Here is a 25,933-nt window from a genome sequence, read left to right on the forward strand (position 1 = left end):
TGAAATAGACGAGCAATGAACAATCTTCTGAATCATTTCTGAAGCTCTTTCAAAGATGCAGTGGGGGGTGGGTCATTTAGCAATGCATGATTTTTTATGATGAAATAAGAGATGGTTTTCTATGTATGGATTTCTTCCTCCATACTTACATTAGGTTACATTAGGTTGTATTGAAAGTGATGGAACATATTCATATATGTTATTATATATGGAACATATTCATATATGTTATTCATATATATATGGAGTTTTCATATCAAATGATCTAAGTGCCAAAGCCCACTGTAACTACATAGCAAAAAAAGGCTCTAAGAGTTGTAAACCTAATCTTGCGTAGCTTCTTTTCCAAAAACTCTATACTACTAACCAGAGTTTATAAAACATTTACTAGGCCAATCCTTGAATACAGCTCACCTGTCTGGAACCGATACCACATTTCTGACATCAATACAATTGAACGTGTCCAGAAATATTTTACAAGAAGAGTTCTCCATTCCTCTGAAAACAACAAAATACCTTATGCCACCAGATTTGAAATCCTAGGCTTAGAAAACTTAGAACTCCGTTGCATTTGACAAGACCTAAGTTTAACTCATAGAATCATCTACTGTAATGTCCTTCCTGTTAAAGACTACTTCAGCTTTAATTGCAATAATACAAGAGCAACCAATATATATGTAGGTCTTTGGTTATTCGGGTTTTCTCCCGCGTAAAATTGGAAGTGTCTTGGCGACGTTTCGACGAAGTCTCATTCGTCATCTTCAGGCTTCAGCTTCGTGCTTCTGGGAGTAATGTGACTTTGTCGAAACATCGCCAAGACACTTCCAATTTTACGCGGGAGAAAACCCGAATAACCAGAGACCTACATACAAACACCCGCGAAAATCTCAGAAAACATATATCTATATCTATATCTATATCTATCTATCTATCTATCTATCTATCTATCTATCTATCTATCTATCTATCTATCTATCTATCATCTATATGCTTATACCTCATATATATGTTTATATACTATATAATCTTTTGTGTGATGCTTGTGTATATTGTTGTGACAAATAAAAAAAAATATCCAAGAAGACCATCTGAAATCCATTCACCAAGCGTAGCATGTTCAGATTCAGATTAACAGAGTTGGAAGGGACTTCGTAGGTCATCTAATCCAACCCGCCTGTCCAAGCAGGAGACCCTACACCATTTCTGACAAATGGCAGTCCAGTATCTTCTTGAAAGCCTCCCGTGATGAAGCTCCCAGAACTTCTGAAGGAAAGCTGTTCCACTGGTTGATTGCTCTGTCAGAAAATTTCTCCTTATTTCTAAGTTGAATCTCTCCTTGATCAGTTTCCATTCATTATTCCTTGTCTGGCCTTTGGGTGCTTTGGAAAATAATTTGACCCCTTCCTCTCTATGGCAGCCCCTCAAATATTGGAACGCTGTTATCATGTCTCCCCTGGTCCTTCTCTTCACTAGACTAGCCATGCCCAGTTCTTGTAACCGTTTGTAATATGCTTTAGTCTCGAGTCTCCTAATCATCCTGGTTGCTCTTCTCTGCATTTATTCTAGAGTCTCAACATCTTTTTTATAGTGTGGGGACCAAAACTGGATGCTTGTTGCTCAGAAAGGTCGGCAGTTCAGCAGTTCAAATCCCTAGTACAGGTATCCTGTGTGAGCAGGGGGTTGGACTAGATGACCTCCAAGGTCCCTTCCAACTTTGTCACTGTTACTGTTACTTCTAGTGGATGCAGTATTCTAAGTGTGTCCTTACTAAGGCTTTATAGAGTGGTATTAGTACCTCACTTGATCTTGATTGTATCCCTCTGTTAATGCAACATTGGCTTGTTTGGCTGCCGCCGCACACTGCTGGCTCATATTTAACTGGTTGTCCACTAAGACTCCAAGATCCTTCTCAAGGTTACTGCTACTAAGCCTGGTTTCACCCAGTCTATATGTATACTTTTAGTTTTTCTTGCCTAGGTGTAAAACTTTACTTTTCTCTACATTGAATTTCATTTTGTTAGATAGGGTCCAGGCCAAATTCAAGTCCGTCAAGATCCATCTGGATCTTGAGCCTATCATCTAGGGTGTTAGCTGTTCCTTCCAGCTTAGTATCAGTGGTGGGTTGCTACCAGTTCGCCCCGGATCGGGCAAACCGGCAATGACTGGAGGCTCTGCCCAACCACCCAGACATCTCTATGAATGCGCAGAAGCTTATGCGTGTGCGTGAGCATACGCGCGCCTAGGAGCGAACCGGTAGTGGTAAAAATTAGAACCCACTACTGCTTAGTATTATCTGCAAATCTGGTAAATTCCCCTTCTATTCCCTCATCTAAATTGTTTGTGAAGATATTGAAGAATACTTGTTGTGTCTCGTCCGATCTCACCACAGCCGGGGCCTTCTTATCTGCTTCCAAACACGGAGGAATGTCCTAGTATGCCTCCCGGCCCCAGCCCTGGCTCCATGCCCAGGCAAACGGAGCAACTAGACCCCTCCCCCTCCTCCACAGCATGTGAGCCTGAGGGAGGTCAATTGCCAACAGCTGCAGACTGGAGTGACCCTTGCGTCAGAAGACTTGATAGACGGAGGCAACAGAAGGAAGGGAGGGGCAGGCCTGGATAAGTGCTGAGTCATGGAGCCACACCCAATGGCCTATATAAAGGACCTGCTTTCTGGCATTCTCTGAGTCAGGCAAAGTCTAAACATATCTTGCTGAAGTCACTTTCTGGTCCCCTGCCTGCCCTGAGGACTTTGCTAGGACTTTGGCAGAGCTGCAGAGGCACGCCTGATTCGGATTTCCCTGACCCGGCCGTCAGCGGAGGAGTGGGACACGACAGTACTGGGCCTAAGATGGAACCTTGTGGTACCCCACTTCTTACTTTCCTCCATGTAGATGTAGACCCATTAAGGACTCATTGACTATAGTTTGTCAGCCAGTTACGAATCCATCTGGTGGTGATGCTATCTATCCCACTTTTTTCTGGCTTACCAAGAAGTAGGCTGTGGTCTACTTTGTCGAATGCCTTGCTGAAGTCTAAGTATATTATGTCCACAGTATTTCGCTGGTCTACTAATTGAGTCACTATGTTGAAGAATGAAATAAGATTGGTTTGGCATGATCTGTTTTTTAATAAACCCGTACTGACTGCAAATTATTACTTTAGTCATTTCTAGATGTTCCAGATCTGTTTTTTCATTATCTTTTCCAGAATCTTCCCAGGTATTGAGGTTAGCCGGATTGGTCTGTAGTTTCCTGGGTCTGTTTTGGGTTTTTTTGTTTTTTTCCTTTTTTGAAGATGGGAACCACATCAGCTCTTTTCCTGTCCTCTGGTAATTCCTCGGTGCTCCAGGATTTTTGAAAGATGTGGTACAGTGGTTCTGACATGACATCTGCCAGCTGCTTTAGAACTCTGGGATATTGGGCAAATGCAGACACTAAGCCTGTAACTGGGCCAGCGTGTTCTGTTAACACAATGAAGGAGATAGACCAGCTACCAAAATGATGAAGTAATTAATTCGGTTAAATTAAAAACACATAATGGAAACTGCACTTTGGAGATTACCTCTGCTAGCATCTATGAGTCTAAAAGGCTGGGCCAAAATGGATTAGCAATTAGCAATTGTGTGCATTTTTTTAAGCATAGAGGAGGCAACACCCCCCCCCCAAAAAAAGAAAGACCCAGCGCTCAAAAGGGTAGTATTAAATCAATTAGTGGTTGCATGAATGGTTGAGAAATAACAGATGCCAGAAATGTTCAGAGATTTTTAAGAGTCTTTAATCTTTTGTTATGCAATGCAGTCCTGAGCTGGATTGGGGTTCCTGCATCTGCTTTTTTTGAATGGGGCGGGGGGAGAATTGGTTCCACAGAGAGTTTTCTCCTCAGGCAAGTAGATTAGATTAGATGAGCTTTATTGATTAACCTACAGGCTGTATCAAAATACAAAGTTCAAACACATATTGCCAATAAAATCCTATAAAAACAATTTAAAATAAGAATAGGTAAAAAAAATACAAGAATTATGGGATAAATACAATAACTTAATACACAAATAGGTAAAATAGAATCAAACAACATAACATTATATCTCTGTATCACCCCTACCATTTACCCCAATCAGGCCCACGTGCACTGACCATTTTAGTTGGAAACTGGGCTATATTAAAAGTTGTTTTCAAATTCTGGCCACGCATGAGGTATTTTGTTTTAATAATGGGCCTCCCACTGGGCCGTACGTTTAAGGTATGAATCAAGGCACTTATCTCTTGCCCCCTTATACAGACAGCAATCAGATAATATATGAGTCAGGTCTTCTATCTCTTCAGCTCCGCAAATACATGTACGGTCATTATATGGGATAGAATGGAATCTCCCATATCTAACTGTTGTACCAAGCTGTTTGAATCTTGCTCGGGTAAATGTCTCCTTGAAATGTTTTGGCCTCAGGCAAGTAGCGGATGTAGGGTATATAGCAAAGTTTACCACTCCAGTTCAACCTATTTGCCTGCATCTCACCTGTTATTAACTCCTGATATCCATTGGGTCCATAGCAACCAAAATGAAGCTTTGAAAGTTTTTGAAACTCTAGGCCAGGGGTAGTTAACCTTTTTATACGTACCGCCCACTTTTGTATCTCTGTTAATAGTAAAATTTTCTAACCGCCCACTGGTTCCACAGTAATGCGCCATGTATTGTCATCTGCGGATGCCTCTCGCGCATTGTGGATTGGGTTGGGGGGGGCACCGGCTACCAGCTCTGCTTTTCTGTTACAGCTGGGTGATGTGGGAGAAGATGCGCGAGCTATTCTGGGACGAGGCTCTTTTGTTTGCGGTCGCACTATAGTGCCACTTAGTTTCACTTACGTAACATGAACTAAACTTATGCGCGGGCGATACAAATAGTATATTTTCAGAAATTTAAATTGTCACGGGGAATTTTATGAAAACCTAATGAAAATGTTTTTAAATATGCTATGATTTTTTTTAAAAAAGTCAATTAAATTTAAAAAAGGGAAAGTGCTTCAGTAATGGACAAAACTCCTACCTCCCATCATGAAAGCTGGAACTCCCACTAGTGGGCGATAGGGACCAGGTTGACTACCAGTCCTCTAGGCTTCCCCCCCCACTAGTAAATATTGGAGAGATGGATTCAGCCAATATGGGCTTGAAGGGTATCAAATATCTGTGTATGTTGGGAAACACCCAACCAGAGAGGGAGGAGCGATCAAACAGGGAATTAGCCCTGGATCAGGGGTGAAATGCTCCCGGTTTGGACCGGATCGCCCGATCCGCTAGTGATCGTGATGGGTAGTTCGAAGAACCGGTAGCAATCGCAGTGTGAGGCTCCGCCCACCCGGCCGGCTGTCATTACTTCCTGGTTTTAACCAGGAAGTAATATGTTTTGTACCCTCTGCACATGAGCATGCACTTCCGAACCGGTAATGAAAGTAAGTAGATTTCACCCCTGCTCTGGATGGATCCATTTTCTTTAAGCTCCATGGGAGTTTATCTATCTGTCAGGCTCTTTGATGCTTGCTTGCTATCAGCTGCCATAGTTGGGGGAGAGGGCAAGATTGGCATTTGGGTAGGGAAGTGAGCTGAAGTGAAGAAGGCCTGTACATGTCTTGTGACCCAGGCCTCAGTAGGTAGTAGGAAACTCAGTCAGTGTAAAAGCAAGCAAACTTTATTTGAACAGCTGAGAATTACTTCATTCTCAGTGTAGTCCAACTAAATTAAAGCAAATTCCTCGCAACACAAATTCTTCAGTCCTATCACCAACCTTGGTCCAATTAGGCAAACTGCCAAAGGCCTTTCTTGGCAAAAGTTCAGAAGACACAGATACAAAATAAATGCAAGAAGACGAAGCTAACAACGTTGTTTTCCGGCAAAGCCCAAATGCTGTTGCTGGTCTTTTAAACCTTATGGGAGGGGCCAATCATCTCTTGGCTCGACTCCCAAGTTGTCCTTTTTGCTTGAGCTGCTCTTGCCTTCTGGCAGCTCTTCTCATGCATACATTAGGAACAAGCTCCTCCTGTTTCTCTGCTTCACTACTGTCAGTCTCTGGAGGCTCTGGAGTCTGCACCTCACTCCCCGATGGCCCTGGCCCCACCTCAGCCTCCAACGCAGAGCCCTCATCCAGGCCTTCCCCAGCCTCCAGGACTGGCCCACGCTCTTCCTCAGCCTCATCGCTGTCTGACTCCGTTGCCAGCTCCACAGGCTGCTGGCGGACCACAACAACGTGAACCAAAAGGGAGAGATGCTCTCATGATCCACTGCGCAGCTGAATGGACTTGTTTATACCCAGTTAAGGTCAACCGTCTCTGCATACCAGATGGGCAAAAACACCTGAAGATGTGCCCCACATGATACCATATGGAATGGGGATTGGACATTCAGCCTGGGTCCCTGGGGGGAGGGATTTGGGGAAACTTTCAATATGTAACTTTTGCGCCTTTTGGCTGAGATCTTGCTTTTCTTTCGTTGCTATCATTTCAAACTCAGTAAAAGTATCTCTTCTCTACCAACATGGAGTCAGGGGGTTTCTTTCTTGGGTTTTGAATGGAGGTACTTCCAAGGGAAGACAAACAGTCTTAGGAGATTCCTATATAACAGGCAGAACACAATAAAGTAGTTGGCTTGAACTCTACAGAAGTGGATCTCATTACTTGTGCATGACAGTATAAGCCATTGCTGGTCTTCACCATCTGCTCCTATTAGAAAGAGAAATTAGAGCCTGCTAGATAGCGATAGCAATAGCACTTAGATTTATACGCCACTTCACAGTGCTTTACAGCCCTCTCTAAGAGGATTACAGAGTCAGCCTATTGCCCCCAACAATCTGGATCCTCAATTTACTGACCTCGGAAGGATGGAAGGCTGAGTCAACCTGGAACTTGAGAATCGAACTTCTGGCAGCGAGCTGAATTAGCCTGCAATACTGCATTCTAACCAATGCGCCGCCAAAGATACATCAACTTCATCACATTACATAGCTGCTAATTGAGTGACTGATGCCAGTGTTTAATCTGGCTCTCCATGGTTGGCATCTAGTTAAAAACTCCTTCAAGCTGAAGTGGAGGAAATGAGGAGATGGATGTGATGACATCATCAAGCAAGCAGTGGGATTTAGGATGTGTTTTATGTGTCTATGTAATCATGCCATGTGTGCAGTGATCATCTTGTTAATGCAAACGTCATGTTGACATCATCACAGCTTGTTACAGAGCACATGACTGTAGTCACAATGAAACATGAATTTAACTCAAAATACATGATTAATTTTAAGAATTTGGATAACAGAGGGGAAATCTTTGAATCCAATCAATTTAAGCCTGAACTTTTGGCTTTCGTACGGCTACTAAACCTTACTGCTAATCTTAAATCTTAAGGTTTCTAAATATTAAGGCTACTAAAATGTTAATGACTGGCTGATTGCAGAGAGTATTAAACCCTTTCCATTCTCCACCAGTTAGTTAGAACTGAAGAAGCTTCTTGGATGAGAAGCAAAACCTCTTAAAGAAAAACCAGGAAGTCCAGTTGCCTTTAAGATAAAAACGCCTTTGGGTCTGCTAACTCTGAACTATAAAACTTAAGATTACCACTTGAATGGCCTCCAAGAGAACTAGAAAGCCAAGGTGTGCTACCATCTGGTAATAATTCAGATTTTTGCAGCCCAGGTAGAAAGGTACTTAGAAAAGAAGGACCAGGGGTGACATGATAGCAGAGTTTCACTATCTAAGGGGCTGCTGCAAAGAAGAGGGAGTCAACCAGTGGTGAAATTCAAATTTTTTTACTACCGGTTCTGTGGGCGTGGCTTGGTGGGCGTGGTGTAGCTTGGTGGGCGTGGCTTGGTGGGCATGGCAGGGGAAGGATCCTGCAAAATTTCCATTCCCATCCCACTCTGGGGCCAGCCAGAGGTGGTATTTGCCAGTTCTCTGAACTACTCAAAATTTCCGCTACCAGTTCTCCAGAACCTGTCAGAATCTGCTGGATTTCACCTCTGGAGTCAACTTAGTCTCAAAGCTCCTGAAAGCAGGACAAGAAAGCAATGGTTGGAAACTAATTAAGGAGAGACCCAACCTATAGCTAAGTTAGAATGACAGTTAGAACAATTAATCAGTGGAACGGTTTGCCTTCAGAAGTTGTGGATGCTCCAACACTGGAAGTTTTTAAGAAGAGATTGGTTAACCATTTGTCTGAAATGATATATAGTTTCCTGCCTGAGCAGGGAGTTGGGCTAGAAGACCTCCAAGGTCCCTTCCAATTCTGTTATTCTGTTATCTGACCATCAGTGTCTTCTCCAATAGTATTATAATGGATGGAAATGGGGTAAGTGAATGCCCCTATAATGGCTCCTGTAGGAATACCATTGGAAACCTTTCTGTACAATTCCTACATTTATTCTATACTCCTGAATTCAACTCAGAAGATATATTGGCAGTTTCTTGTCATCTTCAACATCTACATCAATGACTTGGACTAGGGGATAGAAGGGGAACTCATCAGATTTGCAGATGACACCAAGCTGGCAGGAATAGCCAACACTCCAGAAGATAGGCTTAAGATTCAGAAGGATCTTGACAGACTTGAACATTGGGCGCTAACTAACAAAATGAAATTCAATGGTGAAAAAAGTAAGGTTCTACATTTAGGCAAGAAAAACAAAATGCACAGATACAGTATAGGTGGTACCTCGCTCAATAGTAGTAACTGTGAGAGGGATCTTGGAATCCGAGTGGACAACCATTTAAATATGAGCTAGCAGTGTGCAGCAGTTGCCGAAAAAGCCAACACAGTTCTAGGCTGCATAAACAGAGGGATAGAATCAAGATCACATGAACGGTTAATACCATTTTATAATGCTTTGGTAAGGCCACACACTTGGACTACTGCATCCAGTTTTGGTCACCACGATATAAAGAAGATGTTGAGACTCTAGAAAGAGTGCAGAGAAGAGCAACCAAGATGATTAGGGGACTGGAGGCTAAAACATACAAAGAAGAGTTGCAGGAACTGGGTATGTCTAGTCTAGTGGAAAGAAGGACTAGGGGAGACATGATTGCAGTGTTCCAATAGTTGAAGGGCTGCCGCAAAGAAGAGTGGGGGGGTCAACCTATTTTACAAAGCACCTGAAGACAGGACAAGAAGCAGTGGGTGGAAACTGATCAAGGAGAGAAGCAACTTAGAACTAAGGAGAAATTTCCTGACAGTTAGAACAATTAATCCGTGGAACAACTTGCCTCCAGAAGTTGTGAATGCTCCAACACTGGAAGTTTTTAAGAAGATGTTGGATAACCATTTCTCTGAAGTGGTATAGGGTTTCCTGCCTAAGCAGGGGGTTGGACTAGAAGACCTCCAAGGCCCCTTCCAACTCTGTTATTATATTATATTGTATTGTATTGTATTGTATTGTATTGTATTGTATTGTATTGTATTGTACTGTACTGTACTGTACTGTACTGTACTGTACTGTACTATACTATGTTATTATTATATCTGTTAATGGTTTTGGGGAATTGCACTTGATTTTTGCTGGATGAAGACTGGTATATATTTCATCTTTGTCTTGCTGCATAAGGTTCTTTCAGTTTAGTTAGTTTGACTCAATACTCAAAGCCTGTAGGTAGGCAGAAAGTAGGAGTTTTATCTTCAGTTTCAAGCTGATCCCTTCAGGCCCACCCACATCCCTTGCTTTTCAAAATGGTTAAAATGGTTATCATTATTGTAATTAGCAGTCTAATAAACAAGTGAGCAATGCATTAACGTTCTGGCAGGTAGAAGCCCACATCCCTCCTGCATTAGGGTTTCACTCCAAAGCCCCTGAATTTGCAAGTTGTTTGCACTGTGTTTCCAACTTCTTCCCCCCCCCCAAAAAAATAAAGGTTTGGGGGGATTTTGTGCACTCTTATAAATGATGGCATTCCTTCAACTCTGCTAATGTCAGGGTTCCAAGTAACACCCCCAACGAGAGAAGATTCTGAGGCTTGAAGTCCCTCAAAGTTCCATTTTATTAGAGATGTCATATTGGCACATCTGGGGAAACCCGAATCTGAAAGTTTCTAGGGTTTCCGCACCCAAAGAAAAGTTCAAGTCCCTGCCCAGCACCCACAAGTCCATCACATGGTCCAATCAAAGCACTGTCCCAACTGAAGATGCCTCCCAGTTCCAGCCTTCCAGGTGCAGGGCACGATGTCCTTGATTCCCTGAGAAAGGAATGTTGTTATGACTATATATCACCCCTGCTCTAGAGGTGGGTTTCAAAAAAATTTACTAACAGTTCTGTGGGCATGGTTTGGTGGGCATGGTGTGGCTTGGTGGGCATGGCTTAGTGGGTGTAGCAGGGAAAGGATGCTGCAAAATTTCCATTCCCACCCCACTCCAGAGGAAGGATACTGCAAAATCTCCATTCTCACCCAACTCCAGAAGGGGGAAAGGCTGTTTTTGCCCTCCCCAGGCTCCAAGAAAGCCTCCAGAGCCTTGAGAGAGTGAAAAAACGGGCCTTCTGGGCACACCGGAAGTCAGGAAATGGGCTGTTTCTGGCCTCTGGAGGACCTCTGGGGTGGGGGAAGGCTGTTTTCGCCCTCCCCAGGCTCCAAGAAAGTCTCTGGAGCCTGGGGAGGATGAAAAACGGGCCTACAAGGCCCATCGGTAACCTTTTTGCTGCTGCGTGCCAAAAGCGGGGGAAGAACAGGGGAGGTCACATGCGCATGCGTGGGGGAGTGGGAGGCATTGAATTATGGATGTGGGCACAATGGCAAAAAAGTTAGCCATCACTGGTCTAGAGTTTCAAAACCTCTCAAAGGTTCATTTTGGTCGCTATGGACCCATCTGGCAAATTTCAGAAACTAAATCAGAAGCTAGGAAAACTTCATTGGGATGGAACACAAGTCAGTACCATAAACTAGAATGGGGAGAAGCAAAGCAGAAGAAATTAAATATGCAACCGAAAAGCCATAGCTTTTCAGAAATCATCCATTCAATGATGCATAGTCTATCTCTTCTAGGAACCAGATCAATGTTTCCCAATTTTGGCAAGTTACAGACGGGTGGATTTCAAATCTCCAGAATATTCAGTAGAGGCTATATTGGCTGGGAAATGTTGTGAGCTGAAATCCATCCATCTGGAATTTGTCAAGGTTGGAAAATACTGAACTAGACTACCAATGAGAATCCTACACTCCTAAAATTATACGCATCGTTTAATTTCATGCAGCCCTTAATGTATTTTATTTTTTTTCAGCAAGCAAAAAGTTCAGAGATTAGAATAACTGAGTTGGAAGGGACCTTGGAGATCTTCTAGTCCAACCCCCTGCTCAAGTAGGAGACCCTGTACCAATTCAGATAAATGCCTCTCCAGTCACTTTTTTAAAGCCTACAGTGATGGAGCACCCACAACTTCTGAAGGCAAGCCATTCCACTGGTTTATTGTTCTAGCTGTCAGGAAATTTCTCCTTAGTTCTAGGTTGCTCCTTGTTGTGTCCTCCTCACTTCCGTCTGAACGATGGCTTAATTAGCCGGCTCTTATCAGCTCTGGCAGCAAAAGAATCAGCATCTGGCAAGAGCTAGTGAGTCACAACCTTCAGCTCTAGTCAATCCGTGGATTTGCCTGATACAAAGAGACACACCAGTTCTTGCTGCCTTTTATATCCTCTGGGGTGTAGCTCCATGACTCAGCACTTCCTAGGCCTGCCCCTCCCCTGCTTCTGTTGTTCTCTTCTCTCCTGCCTATGAAACCTGGGATTGAGCCAAGCCTGATTGCTGTCAGATGGGTCTGCAGGAGTGGCCTGGGGTGGGGAAGAGTCAGGAGAAGGAGGCCTCGTTATCTCTTTCGCTTGGCCTGCTTCTGACTCCTGGAGCTGATCCAGGGAGGCCGGTGCTTCCGAGGTAAGTCCTGAGGGCCCTTCCCCCTCACTGTCCAAGTCACTTTCTGGCAGCAGGCCCGGCTCCCAGTCACTTTCTGGCAGCAGGCCCGGCTCCAAGGCACTTTCGGGCATGGGGCCAGGTTCGGGGGCAGGAGCCACAACACTCCTCTCCTTGGTTAGTTTCCACCCATTGCTTCTTGTCTTTCCTTCTGGTGCTTTGATAAATAGATTGACCCCCTCTTTTTTGTGGCAGCCCCTCAGATATTGAAACACTGATATCATGTCCTTCTTTTCACTAGACTAACCGTATCCAATTCCTACAACCGTTGTTCTTATGTTTTAGCTTTCAGTCCCCTAATCATCTTTGTTGCTCTTTTCGGCACTTTTTCTAGAGTCTCAACATCTTTTTTACATTGTGATGACCAAAACTGGATGCAATCTTAGCAAGGCCTTATAAAGTGGTACTGACACTTTGTGTGATCTTGATTATACTCAGTTTTCTGCTAAAGGGAGAGTAAGAAAGATGTCAGAATCTAGAAAGAAAGTTATAAAAACAGCATTCAAAAAACATATGGGATTCTAGGAGTCAACTGTAAAAGGTAAATGTAAAGGTTCCCCTCGCACATATGTGCTAGTCGTAGGGGGCAGTGCTCATCTCCGTTTCAAAGCCGAAGAGCCAGCGCTGTCTGAAGACGTCTCCGTGGTCATGTGGCCGGCATGACTCAATGCCAAAGGTGCACGGAACGCTGTTACCTTCCCACCAAAGGTGGTCCCTATTTTTTCTACTTGCATTTTTATGTGCTTTCTAAACTGCTAGATTGGCAGAAGCTGGGACAAGTAACAGGAGCTCACCCCATTACATGGCAGCACTAGGGATTCGAACTGCTGAGCTGCCGACCTTTTGATCTACAAGCTCAACGTCCTAGCCCCTGAGCCACCGTGTCCCTAGGAGTCAACTGTAGACATCCTAATAAGTTTGACAGATATCACATTACTGTTGTGACCAAGGCCCAAGTAGTGATTACCAAACACAATTCAGTCCTGAACAAACTTAGTTTATTAATTCATTCTCAGCTTAGTCCAAACCAAATTCTTTATAAACAGTCCTTCGGCCTTAGCACTAACCTTTGTCGTCTTTGGCAACCTGCCAAAGGCTTTTCTTGGCAAAACCCCCACAAAGTTCAAGAGACACTGACAAGAAGCAATGGAATTCAATGTTGCTTTTCCACAAAGAACCCAACAGCTCGTTGCTGCTCTTTTAAGCCTTATGGGAGAAGCCAATCATCTTCTGGCCTTAATCCCAAGTCGTCCTTTTTGCTTCAGCTGCTCTTGCCTTCTGGCAGCTCTTCTCATGTGTGCACTAGAAACAGGCTCCTCCTGTTCCTCTTCCTCTCTGCTGTCCGTCTCTGGAGGCTCCCGAGTCCGCGGATCGCTCCCAGATGGCCCTGGCCCCATCTCTGCCTCCGACGCAAAGCCCTCGTCCGGGCCTTCCCCTGACTCAGGAGTGGCCCATCGTCCTCCCCAGCCTCCTCACTGTCCAACTCTACTGCCAGGTCCACAGGCTGCTGGAGGACCACAACAATTACATAGAGACTGTTACCACATTTATGAAAATATAATCAGAGTATTAAGAACATGGTTCGACCAAGAAATCTAGCAAGAACACTTCCACATAACCAGCATTTCTGTTCCCCATAAAACAGTCTGAATGGGACTCATAAGCATCTTCACTTTGGCCAACTTTGTTACTCAGAAAATGTACAGGGAACACCAATCAGTATTCTCCTTCCAACTGACTAATCAAAGAGTCCAAAACCAGTTACATAATCAGCATCCTTCCCTTTGAGTTGCCAATGGACTTTCATCTTATCCCTAAAAAGATTAGCTACCCACTTCCAATTCTTCTACATGCAATTTTGTGAATGGATGAGGTGTTTTACAAAAATATAAAATCTGAACATATGAAAGGAAGGTAATTTGGTTACCTGCACAGACTGGGAGATTGTTTGACCTGTAGGTCTAAGTTGCCTCATATGAATCTAGGATTTTGTGATCCTAAGCCAGTGGTGTCAAACTTAAGGCCTGGGGGCTGGATCCGGCCCATGGGGTGCTTAAATCTGGTCCACGGGGCCACCCTGGAAACAGCAAAGAACCGGCTAGCGGTGCCTCTGCCAGTGAAAACGGCGGTCAGTAGGGCCACCTGTGGCCCTCCCGAGTTACATTTTTGCTGGCAGAGGATTGCAGAAGGCATCGCAGCTGAAAATGGAGCTCGGGAGCATGTTTTCACTGACAGAGTGCTTGGGTACCAGGCACCCCCGACATGAGTGATGTTGAGTTGACCACACACCCCGAGGTCACACACAACCCAGATGCAAACCTCAATGAAATCAAGTTTTACACCCCTGTCCTAAACTGTCTGAAAGTCAGCTGTAAAAAAAATTAAATAAAAGTTCCGAAATCCTCCAAAGATGTGGCATATACTTTCTCAGCATTTCCTTGTTGTATTTGAGCTGCGAAGGTTAAATTATCGCAATTTGTAATCAGGTGCTTTTTCAAACAAAAAAAATTGTGGGGATAGATAAATTTGAAACAAGGGAACAGGGGTAGATAAATTTGAAACAAGAGATGAAGGTGGATGTACATGCTAAATAATGCAGGCAGGAAAAGATAATTTCCAGGAACAGGATACTGAATTCGGTAAGGGTGGAAGAGGGTAATTAATAGCTTGCTTTAGCCAAAGAGGCAAGGCAAGAATTGCAACCACAGCTATCAAAAAATAAATATTTGCAGTATTTAGAAAAAAAGATCACAGTGAAACATAAATTGATTTCACTATTGAAATGAGATAACAATATCGATCAGAACAATTAGCACAAAATATTCACACACATATATATATATATATATATATATATATATATATATATATATATATATATATATATATATATGTGTAGGTCTTTGGTTATCTGGGTTTTTCCCGCGTAAAATTGAAAATGTCTTGGCGACGTTTCGATGAAGTCTCATTCGTCATCTTCAGGCTTCAGCTTCGTGCTTCTGGGAGCAATGTGTGATTGCAGCTGTTTCTTCCTTTTTAACTGCTAGTGGGGGTTTGAACTGATTGGGTGGGAGCTTGGCTGTGCTCTGATTGGCTGGGGGTTTTTTTGTGCTCTGATTGGCTGGGGGTGTGTCCTGTTTGGGTGGGGGCTTGGTTGTGCTCAGATTAGTCTGAGTTGCAGGGGGATTTGAGCTGGTGAGTTGCATTGCTGTTGTTTGGCTTCGTGTTTGTGGTCGTGCTACATCTTCATAGTGGGTGTCTGTCTGCTGTATGTATGGATTGGAGGGGTTTGAAATGGCTAATGTTGCAGCTGCGGTCTGGCTTCTGGTCCTTGGTTGTGCTTCCTGATCAGTGTGGGTTTGGGTCTGCTTTCTGGGTGGATGTGTGGTGATGACATCCTGTGTGGACCTCGTGAGTGTGGGTCTGGTGTCATTCCTCGTGTTAGGGACTCGTTTGTTAATAAGGGCGGGTTTCCAACAGCTGCAATCACACATTGCTCCCAGAAGCACGAAGCTGAAGCCTGAAGATGACAAATGAGACTTCATCGAAATGTCGCCAAGACACTTCCAATTTTACGTGGAAGAAAACCCGAACAGCCAAAGACCTACATACAAACACCCATGAAAACCTCAGAATATATATATATATATATATATATATATATATATATATATATATATATATATATATATATATATATATATATATATATATATATATATATATATAGAGAGAGAGAGAGAGAGAGAGAGAGAGAGAGATGCTCTCTTTTTTTAAAGAAAACAACGCTATAGGCCACTGCACACCAGAACAACTAGACACAATGACAGTTTTTTCCTGAATACCTTTACTCTGATAAACAAATAATTCCCACAACACTGTCAAACTATTTACTAAGACTGTATTACTATTATTCTTCTCATCCTTCCTATCTCCTTCTACTTATGACTATAACTTTGCTGCTTGTATCTTTACTATTTATATTGTTTTATTTAGTTTCCTACATGTTTTGATTGCTTATTTGCTATCCTATGACTATCACTAAGTGTTGTATCTTATGATTCTTGATGAATGTGGGGTTTTTATGTACACAGAGAGCGTATGCACCAAAGACAAATTTGTTGTGTGTCCAATCACACTTGGCCAATAAAGAATTCTATTCTATTCCATTATTTTTTTTAAAGCATCACCAAATATAGTACATTAATGTACTGAATTAACATTGCCACTAGCAGCCCATCCTGGAGCTGTCTATGGTGCTGAAAATTACAATCTCATTCTTGAGACCCAGTGTGGTGTAATGGTTAAGGCACCAAGCTAGAAACTGGGAGACTGTGAATCCGAGTCCTGCCTTAGACAGGAAGCCAGCTGTATGACCTTGGACCATTCATTCTCTGTCTGTTTTAGTAATAAGACAATGACAATTCACTTTTGTCAACATTGCCAAGACAACTGCAGGGACTACTCCCAGCACTTGCCAGGAATCAAAACTGATTCATAGGAGCATAAATGAAAAAGAAAGAAGTTAGTTATCTTATCTCCATTGTCCATTATCATTTCCCAGCCTAATGCTCTCCAGATGTGTTGAAGTACATTGCCCATAATTCCAGGCCAATTTCATTGTTTTACCAGAAATGACGAGAAATATAATTAACACACCTGGAAAAATACCACATTTGACATATCTTATGACTGGAAGGACCAATCTAGGGAAGACCATATCATTCTTTGAAGCAAAGGGGTGCAAATACAGATACATCTACACATTCTCTCTACTTTACAGAGCAAAATCTGAGTTATGAAGTTTTTGCTATGTTTTGTTCCAAAGTCAGATTTTTTAATCAACAAAATTCAGTTGCTTCTCCTGATAGATAGATGATAGATAGATAGATAGATAGATAGATAGATAGATAGATGATAGATAGATAGATGATAGATAGATAGATGATAGATAGATGATAGATAGATGATAGATAGATAGATAGGTAGGTAGGTAGGTAGGTAGGTAGGTAGGTAGGTAGGTAGGTAGATAGAATTCTTTATTGGCCAAGTGTGATTGGATACATAAGGAATTTGTCTTTGGTGCATATGCTCTCAGTGTACATAAAAAGAAAAGATACATTCATTAAGAATCATAAAGTACAACACTTAATGATAGTCATAGGGTACAAATAAGCAATCAAATCATACTGGGAAACAATATACCAGTAAATTGTAAGGATGCAGCAACAAGGTTACCATCATACAGTCATAAATGGAAGGAGATGGATGATAGGAACGATAAGAAGATTAATAGTAATGCAGATTTAGTGAATAGTTTTACAGTGTTGAAGGAATTATTTGTTTAGCAGAGTGGTGGTTTTCAGGGGAAAACTGTTCTTGCGTCTAGTTGTTCTGGTGTGCAGTGCTCTATAGCGTCGTTTTGAGGGTAGGAGTTAAAACAGTTTATGTCCAGGATGTGAGGAATCTGTAAATATTTTCACAGCCCTCTTTTTAACTCATGCAGTATACAGGTCCTCAATGGAAGGCAGGTTGCTAGCAATTGTTTTTTTCTGCAGTTCTAATTATCCTCTGAAGTCTGTGTCTGTCTTGTTGGGTTGCAGAACCAAACCAGACAGTTATAGAGGTCCAGATGATAGACTCAATAATTCCTCTTATAAATTCAATCCCATATGTTAGCTAAGTTTAATAAAATATGAATTGAACATAATCCCATGAGTTCAGATCAAATTCTAAATTCATACTGTAGCATGATGAGAACTGTGTGATACATGCATGTTGTACATAATAACAGAATTAGAAAGGACCTTGGAAATCTTTTGATCTAAGCAGAGACCCTATGCCATATTATTTTAGTTGGCAGACTCATAGACTGAGACTCCTAAGAATATGAACCCTGAAGTCAGAATCAAAGAACTTCTTTGAAAAAGAATAGAATAGAATATTCTTTACTGGCCAAATATGATTGGACACACGAGGAATTTGTCTTCTGTGCTTAAGCTCTCAGTGTACATACAAACAACAAAGTGATATAATCATAAGAGATCTGTAAGTACATTTCAACCTGATGATTCTCTGAATTCACAAAAATTGTAAAAGACCCTGGCTTGGATTGTTTCCTTCCCATTAAAGATTCTCTGCCGATGAAAAGCTTGAATCCATTTGGATATTGATTTCTCAGTCCATTGATTGTCCCAAATAAAATCCTACCTAGCTCCCATTTACAATTCTTCAGTGTATAAAACCCTGAATGTTATGTCTATGGAGATTCTCAGTCATCCAGGTCATGGTTGTCCCAAAGGTGTTTTTTTCAAGAGGCAACTGGACTTTCTGGTTTTTCTTTGAAGACGTTTCGCTTCTCATCCAAGAAGCTTCTTCAGCTCTGGACAAGCTTCTTGGATGAGAAGTGAAACGTCTTGAAAGAAAAAACAGAAAGTCCTGTTGCCTCTTGAAAAAGCACCTTTGGGACCTGAATGTTATGATTAATTAGAATAACAGAATAACAGAGTTGGAAGGGACAAGCAACCGAGGGTCATTTTAACCTTAATTAACAACGCAGAATGGAAAGGCTTGCTAGAGAGATGGTAAATGTTATATTTCTCTATCAAGAGGAGGGGAAGAATGGGAAGGAATAAAAAGAGCATTCCCTGGTCTGCAGGAAATTTGAAGGATAGGGAAGTGTCATCATTACAAAGATCTGACTCAAGCCTTCAGAACAGTTAGACCAGGGGTGAAATGCTACCGGTTTGGTCCGGTTTGCTCGAACCGGTAGTAAAAAAGGCTACTGGTTCGCGAAACCAGTAGTAAAAAATGTAAAAAAAAAGTTCCAGACAATCAGCTGAGCGATGTGTGATCGTCTGGATTTTTTTTATTACTTTTTAGGCATTTTTTTACTACCGGTTCTCCAGAACCGGTAGTAAAAATGCTTTAAAAAAGTAAAAAAAGAGGCTCTGATGATCACAGCTGTGGCGCGCGATCGTCAGAGCATACCCAGCCACCGAACTGGTAGTAAACCGGTTCAGATGTCACCACTGAGTTAGACCCACAACTACAATCCAGCACAACTATGGGCACCACACTGGGTAAGGCCAAATTAATGTGTTGGCTGTGGTCAACAATCTCAGAGTTGGCTGTGGTCAACAATCTCAATACAAACAGAGTTTCTTTGGATATGTTGAGCAAGATATGGGTGTGGATGAGAGAGTGCTGCCTCAAGGCACCATGAATTTTTTTATTGAGCTTTTATTTGATTGTTGGGGTGGATTTTTTATTGTTTTGTGAGCTGCCCAGGTTGTGGTTACAACAGGGACAGCTATATCATTCTTTTAAAAACGAATAAAATAAAAAATAACCTTGCTGCGTTGTAAATAAGCCAACGGACATCCTAACCCCGCCAAGAGGCTAGTAATCCAGATCCTGTATTAGATATGGCAGAGAAATCTTTTCTTTGAGACCAGGATCTTAAATCTTTACAATTTAATTGAAAACTAAGCAGGTTAACCTGGGCTGGGGCTAATAAGATTAGTTTAGTCTCCCCTCTGACCTGGTACAAAATGGAACATACATAACATATTTCAAGGAAGTTTGATCTAATGGTTAAGGCACCAGACTAGACGCCAGGAGCTTTGTTGGAAGGAAATTTCATCTGGTTCAGTTCCAAGCTTGGAGAAAGACACGAGAAACATGGAGGCTGATTGGAAAGATGGTTCCTAATGAGGAACAGAACCCACCAGGAGTCCTGGGTCAGCTGACCAATTAGTTTGGTGATTACATGGATTTTTATACGTTTCAGAGATGCTGCTAGAGGGATTGTGCAATATCTGAAATGCCCATAGGAGATTGTGCAATGTGAGCTCTGTGTCTTCTGCTAAATGGTAGTGGGTTAATCCTATTATGTCCTGAAGGGTCATGTCCTTCTTAATCCCATCACCCTGGAGCTTAAGGTCTTTTGTTTTGTAGATAGGCTGGCCCAGTCTTTCTTAATGGGCACAAAATGTCTGCTGGGGGGAGGCTATTAACTTTGTTGCTTGTATCCTTACGATTTATATTGATATTGATTGTTTCCTGATTGCTTATTAGTACCCTATGACTATCATTAAGTGTTGTACCTCATGATTCTTGATGAACTTATCTTTTATGTACACTGAGAAGATATGCACCAAGACAAATTCCTTGTGCGTCCAATCACACTTGGCCAATAAAAATTCTATTCTATTCTATTCTATTCTATTCTATTCTATTCTATTCTATTCTATTCTATTCTATTCTATTCTATTCTATTCTATTCAGAAAGACTTGGGAGCTGCTTCCTGCCTCTAAAAAACATGTTTCCCCATTTCTTCCTTTGGAGAAATGTAATATCTTGCCTTTTTAATATTCCTCAAAATATTTCATTCCTCTAGGAGGGGGTGGCCTTCCCTCGCCTTCTTTGGCATGAAAGCCAGCTAAGCGATTTTGGCCTAGTCACTCTCCCTCAGCCCAACTCACCTCACAGGGTGGGGGTTGTGGGGAAAATAGGAGGAGGCAGGAATATGAGGTAGGTTCGCCACCTTAAATTATTTATAAAAATAAAAGTGAGAAATAAATAAATAAACAAAACCCTCGTTCCCCCATAACAAGAGCAAACTGGACTTTTGAGCAACGCCAACAGGATGTTGGTAGAAAGAAATGGTCCACTGTTTCAGTTTCATTTATGTCCGCTGAAAAGGGCAGCGCCGTTCCTCCCAACCTCACAGAAAGAAATCCGAATACTCTGCCTCATCTTTATTGATCTGCTCACTTATGTGCAATGCAATCCACATTGCCTAGGGTTACCAAGTAAGTTATTAACTGAAAAGTAGCATTGGCATAGCTGTGCATAGGTGATAGTATTTGGAAGGCTGAGGAAATAGCATTTGTGACTCAGGAGCAGTAGTGAGGCCCACAAAGTACGGAGTAGATTACAGATACCTACGTTGCCTAAATTACAGATTCTGATGGCTCACAAATTTGGAAATAACCCTGTTAAATCATGGTCAGTCTAAAGCGAATAGATAGATAGATAGATAGATAGATAGATAGATAGATAGATAGATAGATAGATAGATAGATAGATAGATAGATAGATAGATAGATAGCTATAAAAAACACAAATTTGGTACATTATATATATATGTGTGTGTTTTGCTGATAAAGAAATAAAGGGAGACTAGTATAGATCTATTTCAAGCTATTTAGCTCTCATTAGCTAGCCATACCCTTACTTGGATTCGAACTTGGGCTGCCTGCATGTTAGGCAGTTATGTTAACCTCTGAGCCACAAGTTCTCCTCAAGATGAAAGGGAAGCAGTATGCTCCCTCCCATATTGGGGCAGACCAGGTGCTTTGACAGAAAACACACACACACACACACACACACACACACACACACACACACACACAAACCCAGTATACAAATGCAGAATTCATATTCTTGAAGTAACAGTAACACAGTTGGAAGGGACCTTGGAGGTCATCTAGTCCAACTCCCTGCTCACACAGGAGACCTATACTTCTTTTTTAAAGGAAAATGGGGAAATCCTGGCTCATTTCCATTTCATAGCCAAAGGAGCCAGCATTGTCCGAAGAGGCTTCCACAGTCATGTGCCCAGCATGACTATATGCCAAGGTGCACGGAAGGTTGTTACCTTCCAACAGAAATGGCACCTATTAATCTACTACATGCTTTCAAACTGCTAGGTGAGCAAGAGCTGGGGCAGGAACAGGACCTCACCCCGTCACCTGGGGACCTCTGGCCTAAATTACGTTCAGAATCACCTGAAGGATTTCTCCGTAGAATACTGACATCAAATTCCATCCAATCCTGGAACGCTTAAGATGAATGTTCTTTACTAAGAACTTTGAATCCACCCCATGTCGTAAATCAAAAGGAAAAAACATATATACATGCCAATCCAAAACTGGTATCCTGTTCTAGAATGGTTTTTTTTCCCCCCAAAATTGAAGTATGCATATAGTCTTGAAATTTGTCCTTTACATCTGAAAGAGTTTCTCATTTTGGATATCCAAAGTCTTGACTTTGTTCATCTCTCTCTTTTTTTTCTTCTCTTTTTCAGGCAATGTGTTTGTGGTTAGCTTGGCCTTGGCGGACCTAGTGGTGGCCTTGTACCCTTATCCTTTAGTCCTCATTGCCCTTTTTCACAATGGCTGGTCATTGGGAGAAACACACTGCAAAGTGAGCGGCTTTGTGATGGGATTGAGCGTGATCGGTTCCATCTTCAACATCACCGCCATCGCAATCAACAGATACTGCTACATTTGTCACAGTTTTGTATACGATAAAGTGTACAGTTGGTGGAATACGATGTTCTATGTCTGCCTGGTCTGGGTTCTCACCGTGGTTGCAACCGTGCCGAACTTTTTCGTTGGCTCCCTCAAGTACGATCAAAGGATCTATTCGTGCACCTTCGCCCAAACAACCAGCTCCTGTTACACCATTGCCGTCGTCGTCATCCACTTCATCCTTCCGATCACCATTGTGAGCTTCTGCTACTTGAGGATCTGGATTCTGGTGATACAAGTCAGGAGGAAAGTCAAATCAGAATTGCAGCTGAAGATAAAACCAAGCGACTTCCGAAACTTTCTCACCATGTTTGTCGTCTTTGTGATCTTTGCCTTTTGCTGGGCGCCGTTGAACTTAATAGGTCTGGCTGTGGCCATTAACCCTTCAGAAGTAGCGCCCAAAATCCCCGAGTGGTTGTTTGTGGTGAGCTACTTCATGGCCTACTTCAACAGTTGCCTTAACGCAATAATCTACGGGCTTCTAAACCAAAATTTTCGGAAGGAATATAAACGCATTCTAATGTCCCTGTGGCTTCCCACGCTCTTTCATCAGAACAATACCAAAGGGGGAGACAGAAATTCAGAAGAGCAAACTTTCTCCTGCTTTAAATAATAATGACCCAATTCATACTAGTACATTGTAAATAAGATGAATGTGAATGATAAACGTGTCCCATTGCATGGAATCAAACTTGAGTTCTTTGTACGTTTGTATGCCTAAATCTGATTCTGCCACTCCATCGTGACCACATGGGACTGAGCTCTCTCGACAAAGAAGGTTCTGTTTATATTTTTATTCACTAAGAACCCTTTTTAAATACAGCTTTGGAATTTGGAAAGTAAACTCAACGTTTGTTTGCTTGCTTTAAGTTCAAAACCCTATGTGGGACTTTGAGGTACGGACAGCAACCAATCGTGATCTTTGTGGAGTTTGTCCAAAATAGAATTCTTAAATACCGGAATGTGTCTCTTAAGGAATGAGGAGTGGGTGTAATTTAATGACATTCGTTTTTCTTCTTCTTTTTTTAATGGTGGTTATGGTGATTATTTAAACTTCCTTCAGCTGAATGCTGGCTCAGTCTTATATAGTACTAAAAGAGTAAAATGGGAAGAGCAATGCCTGTTCCTCAAGAGCTGACTTAATTATTGTTTATTATTTATTTATTAATAATCTATGTTCCACCCAGTGGTGGGATTCAATTTTTTTTTTACTACCGGTTCTGTGAGTTTGGTGGGCGTGGCATGGCGTGGCATGGCATGGCATGGCTTGGTGGGTGTGGCAGGAAAGGATACTGTAAAATCTCCATTCCCTCCCCACTCCAGGGGAAGGTTACTGCAAAATCCCCATTTCCTCCCAATCAGCTGGGACTTGGGAGGCAGAGAATAGATGGGGGTGGGGCCAGTCGGAGGTAATATTTACCGGTTCTCCAAACTACTCAAAATTTCCACTACCAGTTCTCCAGAACTAGTCAGAACCTGCTGAAACCCACCTCTGGTTCCACCCATCTTATTGTCGACCAAACAATGTTGGTTGGCGGCCCCCAGGGGGAGAGCCTTCTCTGTGGCGGCACCGACCCTTTGGAATGAGCTGCCTCCGGGGTTGCGCCAACTCCCCGACCTCCGGACCTTCAAACGTGAACTTAAGACTTTATTATTTCATCGTGCAGGACTGGCCTAAGTGTAATTTTAAATTGAAATTTTTAAATGGGTTTTACGTCGGTCTATGACCGTTTTAGTTTGATTCGGCCTATTAAATATTTGGTTTTAATTCTGTTTTTAAATTTGTTGTTTGTATTTTGTATTTTTAAATATGGCTGTAAACTGCCTTGAGTCCTTCGGGAGAAGGGCGGTATAGAAATTAAATTATAAATAAATAAATAAATAAATTGTCAAATAACTCCGGGTGGCTTACCCAGACTTCATAAAAGATGACGTATAAACGTTTAACCATTAAGTTTTAAATAAACAGAAATAAAATAAAACCAGAATACCATGGGGCTTCTTCTTAGTCCACTAATGCCTCCATCAGCGTCCCAGGCCAGTCAAAAGGGACTGGTTTTGAGGCTGTTATGGAAGGCCAAAAAGGTGAGAGGTGGCTCTCAACTTGTGGGGCACGACATCCCAGAAGGTGGGAGCCAATTAGATTAATTAAACGGTCAGCTCATTTTTGTATATTGTCAGAATTATAATCCAAGTGGTGGGACTCCAGCCATGAAGATTCAATTAAAATCAAGTTCAGATAGATCTTTCACACCTCCTCTTCCTAATACTTGGTTTGTTGTTGTTGCTGTTCTATCGCTAAGTCATGTCCAATTTTTCGCAACCCCAGGAACCATAGTATGCTAAGTCCCTTGTCTTCCATTGTCTCCCAGATTTTGCTCAAATCCATATTGATCGCATTGATCACACTATCTAATCAGGGGTGGGATTCAAAATTTATAGCAACTGATTCTCTGCCCGACTTCTTGGGCGGCGTGGTCTACTTGGCCTCCTGCACCACGGTGTGGGGGGGATGTTTGCACTCTCCCCAGGCTCCAGAGGTTTTCCTCGAGCCTCTGGAGGCCAGAAATGGGCCCGTTTCTGGAGTTGCAGAACTCCCAGAAGGCCTGTGCGGGCGCTGCACTTACCTGGCATCCAAAACGGGCCACGTGGAGACTCCTGGGAGGGGCAGCCAAACTGGCTGAACACACACACACGCCGTATCTAATCATCTATTCCTCTGCCATCCCCTTCTCCTTTGGCTTTCCATCTTTCTCAACATCAGGGTCTTTTTCAGTGAGTCCTCTCTTCCCATTTGGTGGCCACAGTATTTGAGCTTCAGCTTCAATATCTGCCTGTCGTGTCAAACTCCCCCTCCGACGACCGGGTCTAGGAAGTCCGTATCAAGCGTGGCAACGAAGCCTCTGCAGCTTGTCAAATTCCTTCAAGGTTTCTCAGGGCAGGCAGGAGTCCAAGTTGTAACTTCAGCAATAGCAGCAAACTAGATGAGACTTTGCTTGACTCAAGGTTGGAATGCCAAAAGCAGGTCCTTTATATAGGCTGTGGGGTGTGGCTCCATAACTCAGCATTTATCCAGGCCTGCCCCTCCCTTCCTTCTGCTGGTGTCGCCTCTCAGATCTCTGGAAGCGAGGATCCTCCCACTTTGAATTCTCTTCAGCTGGATCTGCTATCAGTAATTCCAGCACGTGGCTGGCTTCCTGCTCACACGCTGTAGGAGTGAGGTTTATCAGGTTTGTTTGTTCATTCCTGGAATCCTCTCTGGGCATGGGGCCAGGGCCGGGGGCTGGAGGCATGACAGGCCGTTCATCTTCATTATCAGACTCGGAGTCTGATAACAGCCCCGGATGTAGACGGGAGGGGCCCGGCTGAGGAGAGGAGGGAGGACGAGGCACAACACTGCCCTTCCAGTCAGGGTTGGTTTCTTTTAGGAAAATCTATGTAGTCCATACATATTCATCCATAAATGAGTTGAGCAGTGGGCTTCCCTGGTATCCTACAAAAACTCAGCCCTCTCACAAATCAATCAAGGGGTTTCCTCACTGTCCCAACTAGTCTTATTCCAGAATTATTATAATCTTGCTGTGATGGGAACTCCGAAAAAATGAGAAGCACCTGTCTTGAGAATATTTGAGTGTTTACAAATCTTGCTGGGTTTGTACAGATGGATCCATAGGAAAACTACCCCTATTCAGTGGTGG

The 25,933-nt window shown here is 42.5% G+C and overlaps 1 protein-coding gene across 1 annotated transcript in view; it reads left to right on the forward strand.

The window, feature by feature from the left end:
- MTNR1B (melatonin receptor 1B) overlaps positions 1 to 23,175 on the forward strand; it is a 56,447-nt gene extending 33,272 nt beyond the window's left edge. The window contains 2 exon segments of the mRNA XM_058185620.1: positions 22,010 to 22,803; positions 22,805 to 23,175. Of these exon segments, the coding sequence (XP_058041603.1) occupies positions 22,010 to 22,803; positions 22,805 to 22,879 (869 nt within the window). The 3' untranslated portion in view covers positions 22,880 to 23,175.
- The last annotated feature ends 2,758 nt before the right edge of the window (positions 23,176 to 25,933 follow it).

Source organism: Ahaetulla prasina, chromosome 5 (assembly GCF_028640845.1).
Source record: "Ahaetulla prasina isolate Xishuangbanna chromosome 5, ASM2864084v1, whole genome shotgun sequence".
Lineage (NCBI taxonomy): Eukaryota > Metazoa > Chordata > Lepidosauria > Squamata > Colubridae > Ahaetulla > Ahaetulla prasina.